The 20,773-nt window shown below is 32.9% G+C and overlaps 1 protein-coding gene across 11 annotated transcripts in view; it reads left to right on the top strand.

Annotated features, from left to right (window-relative positions):
• Nucleotides 1-20,773, top strand: part of LOC101900112 (ankyrin-3) — a 156,623-nt gene that overhangs the window by 27,298 nt on the left and 108,552 nt on the right. For 6 of the 11 annotated variants that reach the window (XM_059131863.1, XM_059131859.1, XM_059131868.1 and 3 more), the window contains exons 6-12: nt 259-1,183; nt 4,759-5,071; nt 5,253-5,273; nt 5,346-5,731; nt 5,811-6,022; nt 8,483-8,687; nt 12,564-12,590. In XM_059131863.1, coding sequence (XP_058987846.1) covers nt 259-1,183; nt 4,759-5,071; nt 5,253-5,273; nt 5,346-5,731; nt 5,811-6,022; nt 8,483-8,687; nt 12,564-12,590 — 2,089 coding nt within the window. Of the gene's footprint in view, nt 1-258; nt 1,184-4,758; nt 5,072-5,252; nt 5,274-5,345; nt 5,732-5,810; nt 7,319-8,482; nt 8,688-12,563; nt 12,591-20,773 lie in introns of those variants that run through there. The other 5 variants (XM_059131862.1, XM_059131867.1, XM_059131860.1 and 2 more) reach the window with 4 other exon arrangements.

Raw genomic sequence — 20,773 nt, 5'->3', positions numbered from 1 at the left:
CTGTAATCACTTATGTTGTAACATATTCTGATTGGGCGAAGGTGTAAATTAGCTTTATTTTTCTTTTCATTATGTATTGATACACTTATTTCACTAATACTAACACACACATCTTCATAACTACCACAAGTCAAGCAAACAGTCATCAATCAATAAAATCAACCAGAGACAAGATAATCAAAATATATCCAGTCCTGGCGTATTCCTTAGACACTTCTACTTCATACATGCAAATGACAAACCCGTTCTACATTTTAGGTGGCTGCTGTGCTGATTGAAAATGGCGCTGCATTAGATGCTGCCACTAAGAAGGGCTTTACCCCATTGCATTTAACTGCTAAATATGGTCACATCAAGGTCGCCCAGTTGCTGCTGCAAAAGGAGGCAGACGTTGATGCCCAAGGTAAGAACGGCGTGACACCGCTACATGTGGCCTGCCACTATGACAATCAGAATGTTGCCTTGTTGTTGCTGGAGAAAGGTGCTAGTCCCCATGCAACAGCCAAGAATGGGCACACTCCGTTGCATATAGCGGCTCGCAAGAATCAGATGGACATTGCTACAACACTGTTGGAATATGGCGCCCAAGCCAATGCGGAAAGCAAAGCTGGTTTCACTCCCCTGCACCTTAGCTGCCAGGAAGGACACACAGAAATCTCGAATCTGCTTATCGAACATAAGGCTGGCGTAAATCATCCAGCCAAAAACGGATTGACACCGATGCACCTGTGTGCCCAAGAGGACAATGTCAACGTTGCCGAAATACTGCAGCGCAATGGAGCCAACATTGATATGGCAACGAAGGCCGGTTACACACCACTACATGTTGCAGCACATTTCGGCCAGGCCAATATGGTGCGTTTCCTTTTGCAGCACGGCGCCAATGTCAATTCGGCCACTTCCATTGGCTATACACCATTGCATCAGAGTGCCCAGCAGGGACACTGCCACATTGTGAAGCTTCTTCTCGAGCATAACGCCGATGCCAATGCTCAAACTTCGAATGGCCAAACGCCCCTGGACATTGCCCGCAAATTGGGCTACATTAGCGTTTTGGATTCATTGAAATCGTATACCAATGATCCCGAGGGTTCCGCTCAAGTCCATTCCGATGAAAAGTATCGAGTCGTGGCCCCGGAGGCGATGCACGAATCCTTTATGTCCGATTCCGAAGAAGAAGGAGGTATGTATCTCAAAGGAGTGAACATGTCACACATTTTACATTTCTGTTATCATGGAACTTTGTTAATTAGATTTAGGGGAATGTAAAATTGCACCACATATTTTGTTCATTCCTTATTTAGTTTATTTGGCTCAAACTATGTTCACACATTCTCCAACATTATTACCATACTAAAACTTGCGAGCACACACAGACACACATAGACATATTTTCGAACAATGCTCCAACTCCAACTCCCAATCCTTGAACGTGACCATCCCTCCATTGTACATTGAATGGATGGATAGTCCCCCTCCAAACAAGAAGCCCTAAACCAAAACAGAATAAGAACACGAACCAACCAAAACATACTTCCCACTTGTGACACTTGAGCCGTTACTTGAAACTGTCCCTTCGTTTATAATTGTAAATTGTGATTTCTTGATTGTGTCATCTACATACTAACAACACATGCCAAATATAGGTGACACAAATGATTGGGATCCGTGTTTGGGCATTAAAAGTGACCGCCAAAAGAACGATAGCCACATTTATCTGCCATATTATCGCGGTGAATCACTGTTCTTGTCCTGTAAGTCTTAATCCTGTGAAAATGGGCTCCTCATTTTACTACCTGTATTCTCATATACCTGTTCATTCATATATACCTCTACCAATCTACATATTACCAACGTTCTAGATGTAATTGTATTGTAAACATCTTATGTATGTATGTATGTAGCCTTTTTATTCACGGCCTATGTTCAATTTACACAGAGAGAAAACAACTAATTTTTGTTTTTTTTTTATTTATTTTGTTTAAAAATCTAGTTATGTATATTGTGTTATCAGTTCAGAATATCGATATTTCGAGTATACGATATTTCGAATTTTCAGGAGAGCAAGATATCCGCTAAAGTCGAACGTTTAATACTCATAATACTTGTTAATATAGTTTGTGTTATTTTTTCAAAGGCCTTGCCAAATCTTTACAAAAAAGAGTTAAGTCAGTTTTACAGAAACGGTTTACATTTCATAAAACAGGTTTTTAATTTCGATTGTTTTTGCGAATTCCGACAACGTGATATCAATAACTCAAAATTGGCATGAGTTGAAAGTCGTTAAGTCGTTTTAACTTCCATAATAATACAGTCAGTAACTCGCTCTATGGTAACGTCAATGTACTAAGACATCGCGGTAGTAAAAGTAATTTAACCTGTCAACACTAAATGGTTGGTTTTCAGAAGTCTACCTGAATAGATTAAAATCTCAATAATTTTTGCTATGAGAAGTAAGTAATGTATTTAGGGTTAACCTTCGTTTCAATATAACCTCGCAATCAGCAGTAGTCTACTTTGACACAAAATGACGCCTGGCTTTATTTTTATGAGATTTTTGTCATCATTATGTAGAAAATCCCAGAGCGACAGTGTGAAAATTTAAAACCACTGCAGATATCGCTTGTTTGGACCTTTGTAAAGGTCAATTACTTTGTGAAAATACAAGTTGTTAACATATTTGATGCTCAGGGTAAATGACGGTAAGCACCCTGAAAGTAGAAAGTAAATGTACATTTTCTTTTTTTTTTTTTTTAAATATGGCCTAGTTCTTCTTTTTTTATTTTAAGAAATATGTTTGATGTTTTTCGTTCTTATCATATATAAAAAAATAGAATATTTTAAGGTTGGCCTCTTCTCGATCTTTGGCGTATTCATTATCCTTTCCGGTTGTGTGAATATCCAATGAATTTTTTGCGAACACATCAATTGTTTGCAAATTTAACAAATAAAGTTTAGAAACATTTCGGTTTTTAATAGATTCGTACAATAGGTTGTGCCAGTATTAATGAGCATGAAGATTAAAGCTTAAAATTAATAAGAGTGTATTAAATTTAACCGAGTGACAAATACAAATATTGTTTTTCATATTTTACACATATGGGATATCGTTGAAATGGGTTGAAACAATCCGTGAATAAGAAAGAACTCTGTTCCCTATTTTTGACAAAACTGAACGTTAAAACTAAAAGCAAGAACTATTTCTAACGGTTATATCTAGGAAACTAGTTCAATATTCCCTTAGACCAAGAATGAGGAAAGCTCGTGTAAATCTTACAAAGTGTCTGTAGGTTAAACCTGCTCAAACAATTAAAAATTTAGTAGCCTATTTTAAGTTTTGCCTAATTTTTTGCAAACGAAAAATCTTTGTTTAAGAAACAAAAGTTAAAATGGCTCATCGTCAGAAAGGTCTTCCCCTTTCTTGTCAAAATGACTTCAGATTTCTTATCTTTCCCTTAATTTAATTTTACTGGCATTACAGCTTAGATTTTTATTATTAGCATGGCTATTTTTGGGCATGGCTGTTCATATATATTCATATATATGTACAAACTCTTTTCTGTGTGTAAAAATACATACATACATTTGGTGGTCTGTTTTCGGCAAACCGGAGACAGAATTCTTTTTGAATCTTGTAAATACAAATTGTGTTTTTACTGCCCCCATTTGCCAATGTTTTAGTGCTCCCTACAAAATGATTCGTACTAGATAATTATATCCACAACACCGCTTCAATCTGTTCATCTTATTATCTTATAATTTTATATTTGTATCAAATTAATGTGGCCGATGACCTTCTGTATATTTTAAATGAAATGGATGAGATTCAACGTCACTATGAAACAATAGTTGGCATTATTAAAAATGGATATCCAAATGTGATTACATATGGGATCCATTTTTATAAATTAAAAAAGAGGATTTTCAATATCTTAATTTTTTTAAGGATGCGTGACCATCGGTAACTTTTGCCACATCACATTGAGTCTTTTGTATGTCCACAATCCACGATTACCCATTTCAATCTTTTACAAATCCCGTTTAGATTTTAAAGTAAATTAAATAAAATAGCCAAAAACAACTGCCGGTATAAACACATTTATTATTATTTTAAAACTGTGACTTGTAAATACGTCCTAATAATAGCAATATAATGTTTTCTATATATATATATATATGTATCTGTGTGTGTGTATCATACAATTTTGAACGATGGTCTGAAATCAAATCATTTTCTTTAAATTGGTTAATAACTTGGATTGATAAGTGGTTATGTGAAAATGCGAATAAAATGTATTCAAAATAAGCTAAGCGAACCAACGAATAATTTGCATCGAAAAAATGACATACTGATTTGATTTCAATAAATTTTTATTAAACAAATAATTATTATTATATAACAATAAAAATAAAATTATGGGAAACAAACAATGGTCGCTATAAGTTTATGCATGAGATTTGATTTATACGTATGTATGAATGTATATATACATATACCATATATGTCATTGTCAAATTTAGAAATCAACAACCAAACCGAAACCGAAACCCTAACTCATTCATCATTTTTGTATGTACTTTCAAATATCTCACTGCACATTACCATCATCCAACTCTGCTGTGTTGAATCAAACAAACAATCAATCGATCGAACAAATTGGAATGCTACAAATCGCTAAAACAAACACTACAACCACCAAAATATACCACTGCCCAAATATGTCGCCAATGCTACTCGCTAATGTTTCCATCGATCAGGCGAAGATAATATGCTTTCCGACCAACCTTATCGCTATCTGACAGTTGATGAAATGAAATCCCTAGGAGATGATTCTCTGCCCATTGACGTGACACGCGATGAGCGTGTGGACTCGAATCGAATGGCCCAGAGTGCTGAATACACCAACGCTGGACTGCAACAACAGCAGCAACAACCGCAACCGGCTGTAGAGAGTGCCATAAGTCCCCAGAAGGCACAAACCTACAACGCTGTCCACACGAAAACGATGCGTGATGGAGGCATTTACATATCCAACGATATGTTGAATGGCGATGATCACCAACACGAGGGGTAAGTTAGATGTCTCCACAATTCTCCACAATGTTGTTTGTTTTTGTTTCCCCTTCTTGTTTTGGAGTTTTCCATATCTTGCGTTTCTTAAGTTCATTACAATCGTTCAGAACGACTGCAAACTAATATGCTAATTTCATACATGTGTATATTTTCCAAACTTTTTTCTTGAAATGCATAGACGTAAATTACAGTGGAAGAGGTTTGTTTATTGTCTGGTTAAGCTCAGAGTGTAGATGCTAAATACTGATGATTTTTCATTTGACTGTTTCAGTTTCTTGGTTTCCTTTTTGGTTGATGCACGCGGTGGTGCTATGCGAGGCTGTCGTCACAGTGGTGTTCGCATGATCATACCATCGCGTTCGACAGCCCAACCAACGCGTGTCACTTGTCGCTACGTCAAACCGCAGCGCACAATGCACCCTCCTCAGCTGATGGAGGGGGAGGCCTTAGCAAGCCGCGTACTCGAATTGGGCCCAGTATCTACGAAGTTTATTGGCCCTGTCATTATGGAAGTTCCCCATTTCGCCTCGTTGCGTGGCAAAGAACGTGAAATCATAATTTTGCGTTCGGACAATGGCGAAACATGGCGTGAACATACTATTGAGAATTCCGAAGAAATTATCCATGATGTGCTGCAACAGTGCTTCGAGCCGGAAGGTATGCATTGAAAAAAAAAAACGCACTTGGATGTGCACTAATATTTATTTCACTCTCTCTCTCCCTCTCTCTCTCCCAGAAATCGCCCAACTTGAAGAACAGGCTGGAAATCATGTATGCCGATTTGTGACATACGATTTTCCACAATACTTTGCTGTTGTGACTCGTATACGCCAGGAAGTACACGCTATCGGACCCGAAGGTGGAATGGTGTCTAGCACGGTGGTGCCCCAGGTGCAGGCCGTATTCCCGCAAGGAGCTCTAACTAAAAAGATTAAAGTTGGCTTACAGGTAAATCTTTTTAAACCTCGCAAGGGTGTTGCGCCGGAAAAATTACGTAAAATTAGCGTTAATCATGTACCAAAGAAGAAGCGTTTTTCCCTTATTTGGTAAAGAAAATGGAGCAACACATAGTATTATTATGAACATGTGGTGCTTGAACCATTTAAAGTCCAAAAATTATAAGCTTATTTAACATCAATCTGCAAGTACTTATAAAATATGATTATTACATATTCAACATTCAGACAATAGCAGTATATAAATCATTAGCGTGCTACTACTTTACTTAGAAGCGTTTACATTTTACGTTCCATTCGAAACAAATCTTGGCATTTGGAGTTTCATGCTGTGCATCTTTGAATCAAATTATTTGTTTGCACAGCACTGTACTGCATTTATTAAGTGAAGTTAAAACACTTCGATTTGTTTCCATTGCTAACCGAGAAATGTATTCTCACAATAAATAATTTTTCAAAATGGATGTAAGTGATTATTATGGAAAAGTGAAAACTCAACACAAAGTATGTAATATTTTTAAATTGTATTCGATTTATAAAGTCTATCTATCTATCAACTACTTGTGGACAATAATAACTGCATATTCAGTATCTGTGCGGTATTCAATGACTACCTTGTTGTTAACACGTTTAAGTTTTAATGATTCTGAAGAAGGTTGATATTCAAATTCATATCCAAGTTATATTCTACATTTATTTTGTCACTTCCGACAATTCTAACTCCTGATAATCCATACATATTTTATAACTGCTCCAGATGTCAAGATATTTAGTAGCCATAAAATGTAAATTCATACAAGAATTTCCTTAAAAAAACTAGACATTTCTTGCAATTTCCTGCTACCAATACTCTATTCCCAATGGCAAATATGAAATAACAATAACAAATAATTGATATGGAAACTATACAATAAATTTATGCACAAATATATGACTCAGAACGTATCTTATATAAGTTAATTTAACTCCAAAATCTAACAAACAATAACAAATGATCATGGATCGATTAAAATAGATTGCTATAAACTGTGAAAAAAATAATAAAATCCAAAATACTCAAATATCAGGAAAATATTTTCCAAAACATGAACAATACTAATAAAGAACAGAAATCATCTGGCGCGTCTGAATCTCTTCTGAATATGATTACAATTACTACTACTACTTCTACTATTATTATTATTATTAAAAACTAAAACAAATAATGTAACCCTTTTACTTAACACAACAACAAATATTAACCAACTATGAAACCCAATAAATTTAGTTACAAATAAAAAAGCAATACCAAATTTCGAATGTTCTGATTTGTTTGTTTCGTTCCGTTCCGTTCGACTAAAGAAAAATGCATATTTGTTCCAATAATTTCAACTTCCAATTTGGGATTTATTTTTGGAATTCCGAACATGGGATATTTGTCCACAAATATTTGTGAACAAGACTTAGGGTCTGGTGAAATGGAAGTGCCTTCATTTGGAATGCTTAATACAGAAAGAAAATGATTTTTCAATGGCCCCAGTTTATGTAGGATATCACACATACATACATGTTTATATTTATAAATTTAAATTTGGAATAATAATTTTAATTATTGTTTCCATTTCTATTTCTATTTCGATTTTGTGTTTTGTTTTTATTTCTCTCTTAAGTTTCTTTCTTTTCCCTTCTTGGAGAAACCACAATTTTTATGCATTTTTCTTTGATTTTAATTTATCAATATAGTCTTCATCGTTTTAATTTTCATTATATCATATTGAAGTAGTTGAAATTTATTTGTTTGATAACTAAATTTATTGGGAAATAAAATGGTGTTGAACATTTTTGTTGGGTCGAAAGTCTAACCCAAACTAGTGGTATTATTAATATGTTTACAACTATAAAAAGCTTGAGATGTATAAAATGTTCATCGCCATTTAATTTCTACCGACAGATCAGAAAGTATGTACCTTATATTTAATTAAAAAAATAGCCCCGCTGTATTTATACTAATCCTTCTAATCTAAGTAACAAAATAACACAAAGAATTAACACATACTTATTGCTTGTAAGCGTGTTAAAATTTGATTCAATATTTAAGGTTTAACTATAATACCATTTAGATGTAAATTGGATGCGTTACTCTTTTAAGTGTTACATACACGGTCATAGATTGAAATAGAAAAAAAAAAAATCATTTCAAAATCAACAACTTTTTGCGTTCCCAAATTACTAGTCTTTTGAAATACTTCACACTTAATTGTTGAAGTATCTATTTATTATTAAGAGTTTTGTTTATGATTTTATTACTTTTGTATTATTGATATGACAGCAAAATTTTTATGTATTTGTTACATTTATATATAAAATATAAATTTGAAGGCCCTATTAATTAAAAAAAGAAGAAAAATCATTTTTTCTAAGTATTCAGCTCCAAATGATGTGAATTCTTTCTTTATTTCATTTCATGCAATAGGCACAACCAGTTGATCCAGACTTAACTGCAAAACTTTTAGGGCGTGGGGTTGCAGTATCGCCTATAGTTACTGTCGAACCACGTCGCCGTAAATTCCACAAGGCTATAACATTAAGTATGCCTGCACCGAAAGCTCACAGCCAGGGCATGATAAATCAATATTCGGGCAATACACCAACTCTTCGGCTGCTGTGCTCCATTACCGGTAAGTACTATTAGTTGCCTATTTCCTAGATCAAATTATCCTCCTACTTTGTACACCTTTGTTTTCATTTCTTTTTGTTTGTTTTCATTTCGAGTAACTCTTTTGTTATATTCCTTCTTTTTTTTTGGAAAGTCTAAGGACACTCTGCATTTAGTTTTTGACCATAAAATCTTTTGCGGACGAGAGCAACTGAAAATATGAGGAAGGCAAGGGAGAGTGGAAGATCTTTTAATCGTTAAAAGTTACAAGCCACACTTGGAAGTTTGAGTTCGCCAGTTAGCTCGTATAAGATATCGGCATGATTTAGCTTCCAAATAAATAAATTTCAAATTATATAAGTAACACATAAAGTCCAATGCGGATTCTAAAATTCTAGTAACAATTGTCAATGGGCTTTTGAAATGATTGAATTGAAGGCCGAATTTTTCATAACTATAAATGAAAATATTATATTTATGCATTATTTTTCACTTGATCCCGTCCGAAAAATATGTTCGTGTTGCCCATTATGATAAGCAAAAAATCAATATACTTAAAAAACACACCCAAACATAGCTCTTGGACCACAATCAGAATGAAGAACTATGAAGAAAAGAAAACAAATTATTTCCTAAAAAATACTATTTCCAATAACAGTACAGAATAATAATAATATTAGGAATTGTTTTCGTTTGAATTAATATCTTTTTTTCAACGTATTATTTTGCCTCTTTGTTTTATTAATTTATTTGATGTTTTTATTATTTTTCTATTTTTTGAGTTATTTATTAACAAGAAGTTTTAATTCAAAATATTTGTTTAGCCAAATAGATAATTAGCAGAACAGTTTCCAATATTATTAATTTTTTTTTGTCATACTCATAGTGGACAGTATTGCAGTAAGATAGATAAATACATACATATATGTATTGAAGTATTTAATTTTTAAATGTAGAATAGTAACATAGGCATTATGCATCTGGGATCATTGCCATCACCGAACCGAAATCCCAAGTGATTGCAATGATGTTTGCATTTTGTCTACATTGGCATTTTGACCTTATTATTCCTCACGTTGAATCATTATAAAATAATGTTGCAGGCATAGAAGTATGACTGAAAATTATAGATCTATCTATATTTATATATTGATACAAATTTACTGAGATCATTTTTATTAGTACATACACAACTATATACATACATACATAGTAATATATCTACAATTCGATAGCAATCTTTATTCAACTGAAGTATTTTTCATTACAATATGTGATATGCTTTTACGTACGTACATACATGCATACATACATCTAATCATATCTAATCATATACTAATATGTAACATCACCGAGTACTTTTTTTCTCCTTTTTAACTGTTTGTTGGTTGTTAAAGAAGCTATTCCATTTCCATTCCCCCATTGTAACTACATGATCTGTCATTTTTATTAGAATTGTATCTGTATGTATGTCAATATTTATATATGAATTTTTATTATTCAACTAGAATAGTGTCAATGTAAAAATATTTGAGAAAAATCAACGTCGCCATCATTAATGTTTTTCCCCCCATCACCATTTCTCCCCTCAAACAAAGTTCATTCTATACGATCCATGTGTACATTCAAATCTCCCTTTCATCCGTTCGACATGGCCTAACCACTCATTAAACTGAAATTCCATATATATATATATATTATTTTTTTTAAATTTTGAGGTTTTCACAATGTATTGAAAACAGTACATTTTAAAGTGAAATAATAGACGAGACAAACATGCTTTGTCACGTGAGTGAATGTTTTGTGGATGCATATCTTGATTACAGGGTGCCACGACTTTTTAAAGCTAATTTAAGTAATACTCTTCGAATCGATAACCATCATTTAAATATTGAATCTACAATATTTATGTTAGTTTTGAGTGGGGTCATCGTTTAATTTATTATTGTTTGTCACAAGTAAACACTTTAGAATAAACAAAGCTTCTTCAGAAACATAAAATGATGGGGTTGTACAAAATAAATTCAAATCAAATGTAATAAATTATAAAGGATATATGATACCGGCTCTGCCGTCGGCTTTCTGATTGACCAAGCGGTCGTTCATAGAAAATGTTCAGCAACCTGCTATTACATAATTTTTGCAACACGACACAGCCACCTTCCCTTCCGGAGACTGCGCCTCAAAGTTTTTTCTCCCGAAGCCTTTGCCCGTTGTGCTCTCAACAGGTCTGGGATTTGTTTTTTTATTAGAATTGGCTTAGCAGTGATTGCTTGTAGGAGAAACCACAGCCAAAGCAATATACCGGGTAGATTGAACACTTTTCCGGCAGTCGAAACAATTTCTGCCTTAAGATTGCCAATTTCATCACAGTTACGTCCTAATAGTTTTCCATGTTAGTTAAGGATAGATTGTTACAAATATCATTCGGGATGCTCTCGTGGATCGGTAACAGTTAAGACTTAAGATCACTGCACTGTCATTGTCCCATATGATCTTTATATTCACAAGAACATGACAAGTATGTCTACTACGTGTAGTGGCGGCCAGTCCACACAACACAATCTAGACACCCACATTGATCGAAATACCAATGGATCACGGTTATTTGGCATCGAGACTCCTCCAAAAGCTAAAGCTTCGTGAAGCATATCCATATGTTTGCATCCGCTAAGGCTTTTAAGTTTTTTTAGAAGGGCGCAGCAAAAATGTGTGTGCTACATGAATAAGCCATTACAACGTAATCAAACAAAATACAAACACACTAATTTCTGCATTACCAACAGTTTGAAAATAAAATATACATGAACGACTTTATGTTAATCATTACCTGACGCATCGTCAGCAATCGAAAAATAGAAGACAAATAAAAAAATATGATGGGTTGTTGATGTGAGACTTTAAACAACTGCTTATGTTCGAGACATCAGCGGACAAAACTATTATTATAGCTAAATATTTCGAGTGACATACAGTGGTAAAAATAATTTATTAGTAGGTTGACTTGTATGTAGTTACGACTTCCAAAAATTGTTTTTTTTTTTTGCCCGGGAGATCCTGCCAAACCTTTTCACTTATTTCATGGAAAATTCAAAACTAAGTCCACCTTAATATGTTTGAAAGATGTATATATAATGATTAAATGATCTAGTAAGAACTTGATAATATCGGGCAAGGAGGAAGAAAGGGGGAGGGTGGGTATTATACAGTTACGTGTCTTCATTATATGATTGATTGAAGATCGTTTTACTTGAATATATATTGTTTTTTTTTTTTTTCACCTATATACTTACCTACATAATAAGTACATACTTTATAATCTTTGTATTGGTGTAAAGTGTTTTTTCGGTTTTATGTGTTCTTCATACCACTTACCATACCAGACAAATCATAGACACACACGTACATACTACATACTAATATACATATATGCCATAAACACACACCCACAACCACACACATACATCAAAGAATGTATGGGTGTGTATGAAATGCGAAACGTCTGTACGCGTGAGTGTTTGAAGATGTCCAACAACAACAGCAACAACAGTGTATAAATACATGTCATTTACCTACATATATATATGGATATGATTTTGAAAATTTATTTCCGTTTTGTTTAGTTTTCATTATTATTTTTTGTGTTTGTTGTATTTTAGTTGTTGTTGTTTTTTTCTGTTCTGTTTTGTTTCCTTTTCATTCTTTCGGTTTGATTTGTTTTATTTTTTACGTGTGTGTTTGTATTTGTTACTATGATAGATTAAAACAACAACCAACCAACCAACAAAAACTTAACTGATTATTAAAATCCGTTTACGATTTTTTTCGTACTGATGCGATTCAATGCATTTTGTGCACGCATTCCGTTCCATTCTGTTAAAATTTCATCATAATGAAGGTGTGTTTCGGAAAAGATCTCTAAAAGGTAATTAGACAACATCATCAACAACAACAACAAACTACATTCAACAATTACAATTGAAATTTACGGATCGATTACGATTTGCAACCGATCTTTTAATGGAATGGCCAAGTGATGTTTCATCATCTGGCACTCCGAAAGAAGTTCGGTCGGCAAACAACAATAATCGATTAACAAAATCAAATTCTGACAAAAAACAGCAAAATGTTTAATTGAGCAAAAAGATTAAAAAAAAGAAATTCTAAAATCCAATCAACAATAAACCCCCTTTTTGTTTTCTTAATTTTATGTTTCGTTATGAAATTTTTTTGTTTTTATGCTGCAAAAAAAAAATTAAGAAAGGACAATGGCAATTCTGCATTTGTTTAAAACTAAAAATAATATATCAGCGAAATACTGTTGCAAAAGTTACAAATTCGCAGAAAGTAAAACTAAAATAAGTTCTTTTCATAAAAAATAATTGTACTCTTAAAATATTAACGAAAAATCATAATAAATATATTCTATTTCATTTAATACAGTACAATAAATAAATAAATAAATAAATAACTTTACTATTCTACTTAATATGCTTTGAAGCAAAGTTTTCTTTTTTTACCATAACAGAAGACGTTCCTTTGATTTGTTAATTTCGGCCTTATTTATTTCTTTTTAATGTTAACGTTTGTTAAATTAATTTGATTTCACCATTTGAGTATTTTTTATGTTTTGATTTGGCAATTCTTGATTAAATGGAATCAATAAATTGATCATTTAGAAAAACAAATCAGGAAAAAAAAAGAAAAATTACTTGGTAAATAGAAAGGCACAAAGGAAAACAATTACCATTCCCTTTTCCACAAGGAAGTACCCTATTGAAATGGACCCTTTTAACTTGCAATTTTGAAACAATCACGCCTCTCAACCCGTGGCTCGTTACTTTTTTTTTTTTTAAGAATTGTCTCATTATTGGTCGTTTTTCTAATGATGGTCGCTTTTGAGTTGAATTATATTTGCTTTAGGGCAAAAGATTATTCATTTCGATAAATAAATCAATTTACATTTACATATGTACAGGGTGAGATAAAAAACTGTAACAAAGTCAAACGCCATAATTTGTACATTTTTTTAATTTTATTGAATGAAAAGCAAATTTGTTCGAATTATGGCCTACAAACGGCCAATGAAACCGTCACACGCCGCTCGAATTTGGCTCTGCGGTATTTTGACCATTCCCGGCGAAGCGCTTGTTTTAGTATTTTTTAGTGTCAACCTTGCTTTTCAAAATATTCCAGGCACAATAGTCCAACGGATTGGTATCCGGAGATTTTGGTGGCCATTGTGCGCTGGAAATGAAGCGAGGAACTTCATTTTGTAACCATTCTTGGGAGGCGTGTGCTGAGTCCTGTTGGAATGTCCAAGGTCTGCGGCCAAAATGTTTGCGTGCCCAAGGCTTTTATACACCCTCCAGAATATTTGCGCGATAATATTCGGCATTTATTCTGATGGCACATTTATTCTGATGGCATGTTTTCTCATCGGAGAAAACCAAATTCTGCAGTTCGCCACTTTCGGCGACTCTTTAGCTCTTTTGAGTCTATTTTCTTTCTGTTGCAGTGTAAGTTCTTGCACTTTTTGGAATTTCAATGGCTTTACCCCGAGCTCATTTTTCAATATTCGCCGAATGGAACGAGCCATTTTCGGCCACTGCGACGCGGGTTTCGATGAAGTCGCATCTTTACTTTTCGAACCATTTCTGCTGATGTTGCTGTTTTCTTCTGTCCACTTCCATGACGTAGGGCTACGCTACCAGTATCACGGTAAAGAGAGAGGGTACGAGACACAAAAGATTTATTCACATTTAAATGCTGGAGTGCTCTAACGATAGCCACTTGTGGTTTTCCAGCCAAATATAAAGAAATTACACTATCACACTTGAATTCCACCACGAGTCACTTTTTGTCTGGAAAATTCTCACCAAAATACTTTTGTACGCTTGTAAGCAATATAATGAGCTGTCACTGGAATAATTTTAACAGCTGTCGGATGAGTGGCTTAGAATTAACAGCAGTCTGAAGTTGGTTGCAGTTTTTTCATCTCACCCTGTATAGTATGTTTGCAGTTTACCAGATTTAGTAAGGTTGAGGTGCACAGGGCAGGTTGTCCCAGCAAAAGCCCTAAAGTAAACATACTATTAGATTGCCCTGCTTCCAAATTTGTTTTACATACTTAAGCTATAAAGCAAAAATGATATTCATAGAAGAAAATATTTTTGCTGAAAACGCAAGGACCTAGTTCAATAAAAGGTCCCAACCAATTGTTTTCCCATTGTGCCTTTATTTTTGCCAAACAGATAAAACCTCTTGATTGAATTTGTAAATACATAGTTTCAGTTGGGCAGATGGCTTAGAAAGTAATCCAAGTTTTCAAGCCAGTTCTCATATATTGTTTCATTGTTCCCTCGAAATTAAACATTGCAACATTCGAAACTTTGTTTGGATTTTTTTCGTTTTGAGTACACAACAATCTGTAAAATAACACAAACATTTTAAAATTAATATCAGCACAAGCAACTTGTTAACTTATTTTTGTAACTAAATTCGAATACGAAAGAGTTCTTCTTTGGGCCTAACATTCCACCTTGTTCGCCCTATTAAATGAAAACACAACACACACCCGCAGAACATCAGAATAATTGCAATTATCTGTTTCTTACTTTATAACTTTATAACTTTGTCTGATTGTTTGTTTATGTCATTTTTGTTGATTCCCGATTTGTTTTACTCTTTTTGGTATTGTTTTATTCTTTTCCTCTTAAGTTTTCTCTACAAGATTTTTTGCCAACAGATTATTCTTTTTTATTTCAATTCAATTCTTTGACTGAGAAGACTTGATACTTAGAAAAAGAGTATAAATTATAACAAAAAAATTGTAATGCAGAATTCTATGGAATTTTTTATCAATTCATGAATGTGAAAAAAAAAACAGCAACAACGATTACTTAAATATTCAATCCAATCAATATTCGTTTACCAGTCTTCGCTTTTGAGAGAACAAGCTTAAAATATCGAAAAAGAGTATTAGTTTTTTTATTATGAGTATACTTTTGTTTTTGTTTATTAACATCCTTGTTTCTTTGTGGCCCCAAAGAGAACTTTTCTGAAACAAAACATCTTTCTGAAATTCGTACGACTGTTTTCGAACATAAATGCTAACATTCTTTTCGGTTTAACGCCTATTTTCATTTCGATTGTTTTAGGTTTGATTAGTTTCGATACAAGTAAAAAATCTAATTTCTAATTTCTCCTTCTCTTCTTGTTATTCACCTACATTTTTTATTGTTTCATATTTGATTTTTTTCTATCACAACATTATTACAACTAACCACTAAAATAACAAATAGTATTTTTACTAATTATCTACATAAATACTCGTATTGTTACTTATATATACATACACATACATTTACACACTTGAATTTTCTACGCATGCTCTTTTTCCCAATACCTTTGCAGTTCTTTCTTAATGTGCTATTGAAAAAAAAAAAAAAAAACAGAATATAAAACATAACTAGCTTTACATTTCAATATAAAACCATATATATAAAAGTAATAATTAATTATATTAGAAAGAAACTATATCTATGTCAAGTTTAAAAAATCATATTCAATCACAATAACTATATCTAGTGTTGTTGTTCTCTCTATAAGTTCGTTGTTCTGAAACGTGGGTGTTACACAAAAATGTAGAATTTTGAATTTGATGTGCATTCACGGTAGGACCACAAGAAGCCTATATACCTCACAGGGCTCTATACTCCTGTGTGAGCTTTTATGTTCGGCTTTTTCGCAATAAAACGGTTATAGCAGCATCTTGGATTTAGCCACCAAGTCTTCTAGTCTTAGGAAAATATTTACTTTGTATCGACAACATAATCAACTCTGTCACGAAGAAAATCCTTTATTAATATCCTAGCTTGCATTTTGTATCGTATCGAATCGCTTTAACTACAATTGATCCGAATCTGCTTACACTTACAAAATGTCAACTTTGTGATTGAAAACTATTTTTGTGTCCGAAAAACTAGTAAAACGTTTAATGTTAATTTAGAGAATGAGACCAAGAGGTCGCTAAGGTGTGTGTGTTTTTTTTTAACTTAAAAATATAAAGTAGTAGCAAAAGGATAAATGCGAATAGATGATTGTTTTGACATATTTACTAGTTTCCCGTTTTTGTAAAAGAAATTATTTCTCGTTTCGATACGGAAAAGTCCTTACGTGTTTTCAGGTGGAAATTCGTAAAGCGCTTATTTGGCTGGCTTAAGTCATCGGCTGGCTTCTTCTTTCCACCTTTACGAAGATTCGTCATTATATACGATATACAATTTAAACAAAAACACCATTTACGAATACATGTTCGGTTAAATAAGGCGCTACTCTTGACGATTTCAGCGGCATTGACGGAAATACTATCGTTTGACGGCTTTCCGGGAAGTACACATTTTAACATCTTATTTGAAATTTGTATTTGTTGTTTTATATGAGGGCACAAATATAATGCGAAATTAATTTTAAATTACAAATAACCAAGAAAAAAAATTATCGTCTTTTTCGATTGTAGCGGTTTTACATTTTTTTTTAAGCGATACTTCAAAAAGTGTTACTTTTAGTTTATGAAATATTGAGTTGTTTAGCCTTATTTACACCAAACTTGTTCTCATAAAGCATTTTATTTAGATTGTCCATTCCGTAGATAATGCGCTAAGGAAGTTTCGTATCTTCGTAGGACTAGTAATTTAGGTTTTGGTGTAAGGCTGACTTTTGAGTAGACATTCACAAGTGTTTAGAGTCATACATCGACTAGGAGTCAGTTGATGATAACCTAATTAGATATTTGTCGATTTGATAGAGAATGCCATCTTTTGATGTCCATGGCAAAAGAATGTCTCATTTTCATAAGCAATGGTAATTAATGTCTTCACTTAAAAATCACCCTAATTACATAAATCGTGACGTCAGAAGAAAATCTTTGACTTAATTTAACACTTGATGTGTTAACTTGGTTTAGATGAAGCTAATCAAAATGTATACCGTCAAAAGTCTTAAAGTGTTCACATTCGTTTTTCACTCATCTTGCATTTGTGGTTAATGACAGAGTCGTCAAGTCTGTCACAAATTTGTTGCTGTATTATGCGTTTCGGAATGTGAATTAACAAAGGGCTATTTTAAAGCTACACAGTTTGAAAGACATACTCTATTTTGCTATTTGACCTTTTTTTAATATCTCGCTGTCTAAAAATGCAAAAAGCATTACAATCGCCTATTGATAGCTTAATTTTTGTTATGCTTTGGCTTGACTGGAAAAAGAAAAATACACAAGCACATTATAAAGAAAAATTTCAGACACTCATGATCCCTAACACCACCAATCAACAACAAATATTATTCGAAAATCATTCATATACATACATTTATATAGAGTTGACATATATGTGGTACAATTGTTAAGGTAAGATCAAGGATTAAGGCTCAAGTGTTTTATAAACTGGATGCATAGGTTTTCAAATGAACCATTCGGAACCCATTCTATGGGCCCAATTGGCAGTCAAATTCACTCCTCCATGTAAAACATAGAAAAAACTTGGCAAAAAGAAGCCATTTCGCAGGTGGCTCGTAAAAGACTAACAAAAATACGATGCTGAGTTTCAGTGACAATTTAACAATACATAGCATCAGTTTGATTCCTAACATACTTTCAAAAAAGTTTTTTCAAAAAGCATAGCAAATTTCCAATTTTCGCGAACTAAGTGCATTCGTTCTACGACCACTCACATATGTCCTTTAGTTATGCTAGGCGTAAAAAAATTGTAAAAAAAATATTTATTTTATAAAAATAATTAAAAATTATAAAAACAATCTTTATTTGTAAAACATTCTCTTCGAGAGTGTCGACAGTCTCAGTTCTCTTCGGCAGCAGTGACGTTGAACATCATGTTTTTTTTTGCACTTTTAAATCAAGAATATTACCTCAAGTTGTGCGAAATTTTGCGAGTAGCAAACCACCGAAAAATGCGCGCTCAAAAACATGAGCATCGTTGATGGTGTTGAAATTGTTGACATGCCACATCCACACTGCCTTTTTGTTCTCAAAACACGGAGATAAAAACCGCATCGAAATGGGAGCTGAACAAGAGCTCTAACAGTTGCTTCTTGAAAATGTGAGGATGTGTGCTATATCTGGGGACGATCGTTTGACAAGAATAAGTAAATACTTCTGAGGAAATACAAAACTCACGATACTTTTTGAACGACCTCGTTCGAAACTTGCCAAAATAAGTTACAAGCAAGTGAGTGTGTGTGTTTTTTTTATTAAAATATGTATTTGACTAAATTCCCGCTCAAATATGCACTAATACATAAATATTATTTTCCATATCCAGTTTAAGATTTTTTGCAACGACTATTTGAAATTATTGAAGGACTCGATTAAAAGTTTAAATACAATATGACAAGCAGATATGGTGTTTATAAAGACACTTTCAACAATAGATAGTATCAACGCTTTTCAAGGCTGCATTACTACATTTAATGCATGTCTATGAAGTTATAGAAAACAGAATTTTTTGAATTCGCATAAGTCTACCATAAAAATTGTATTCGCTCATAAACTGAAAAAGAAGATCACTCATTTTATAGCAACGTTTTATTTAGCTTCATCTTATATGAAGCCTACTTTTAGTCAATATCTTGAAAGTTCTCAATATATTTCCAATCGAAAGTAATTAATTCAAATTTTTATTATCAAATTCCGAGCGTCAACGCGGGCTATTTAACGGTCTTACCAAAATGGTTGTATTGTATCCTCACCTTTATTAAGTATTTTGTACGGCCGTATTATCCTAACACGCATTGAACTAAAAGTTCAAATTAAAAGTTCAAAGCTTAATTTGCAGCTTTCTTTGTTCATACGCAATGCGTATTTTGATATAATTAATTGAAAAGCATGTATTTACCTTTTGTGGTGAATAAAATACCTTTATGCGCACGCAAGCGTTTTGGTAAAGGCCTAATATTACATTCATTTAAATCATTGATGTTCAAAACTGCCCAAAAATGTACGTTAGTGACACTGGTTACATGCGTATTCTCTTTTCTCTCATTCCGTCAGCGATTTTGATGTTGAATTCTCAGTTACGCCCATACTCCCACTCTCAATTTAAGTATGCCCATCATTGATTTAAAATTTAAATCATTTAAATTAAATGTAATCAACTTTGCCGAAAAACATGGCGAGCGAATTTCATTTCGATCATATTGCGACTTCTATGAAGTGCTCTACATAACAAATGACTCATTAGTTTAATTTCAAATATGAATAGTTCAAATATGACCACAAATTTACATATGGCCTGGCGAGGCTTTGGTTTCTAAATCTTCAAATAATTTACAATAATATCAACTGATAGAATGTATGGTACAGTTAAATAGCTTAGCCAACATGAATGACAGCCATGATATTAGGTTGGCTAAGAATCGCATCGGTTATTTTATTATTTTTCTACAGATAAAATGTAATGCAAACGAAATAAACCTACGCCTCGTACTTTAAATAAGCACACCTACTCTCACTCACACACACAAACACACTGAATAAGTACAAAATACAGTCAACTAACTGAATGAAAGAGAAACAGACAAACAAACAAATAACTTAATCAAACGTTGAGTTGATCTTTGTAAATAGTTATTAAAAATAAATAATAAAACTCCATTTAGCACTTGGCCGGATCTACCACAATGCATATTGTACCTCATTTAAACTATTTGCAAAATACGTACATACATACATACTTATTAAATAACGTGCATAGAATATTATTTAAATATTTAGCATTTCTTTTATTGTTACTTAATTTAATTGTTTTTATTTTTATATTAATTTAAATTTTTTCTATATTTATTTTACACTTTCAAGTTTTTGTTGGTTTACGTTGATTGAATTAAGTATAGATCTAAATTTATGAAAAATCAAAATAATACCAATCAAATTTATTACAATTTGTAAAATCGAAATCTACACAAAAAGTAGAAACTTAAATTTATTTATTAACAAAAAAAAAAATATAATAAAGCAAAATACGTGTAGATTAACAAAAAGAGCATTAAATAGCTGCGGACAGTGACGTTTACGTTTTCTGACAGGCATTT

Source organism: Musca domestica, unplaced genomic scaffold, assembly GCF_030504385.1.
Source record: "Musca domestica strain aabys unplaced genomic scaffold, Musca_domestica.polishedcontigs.V.1.1 9, whole genome shotgun sequence".
Lineage (NCBI taxonomy): Eukaryota > Metazoa > Arthropoda > Insecta > Diptera > Muscidae > Musca > Musca domestica.
This window is presented reverse-complemented; position numbering and strand designations above follow the sequence as displayed.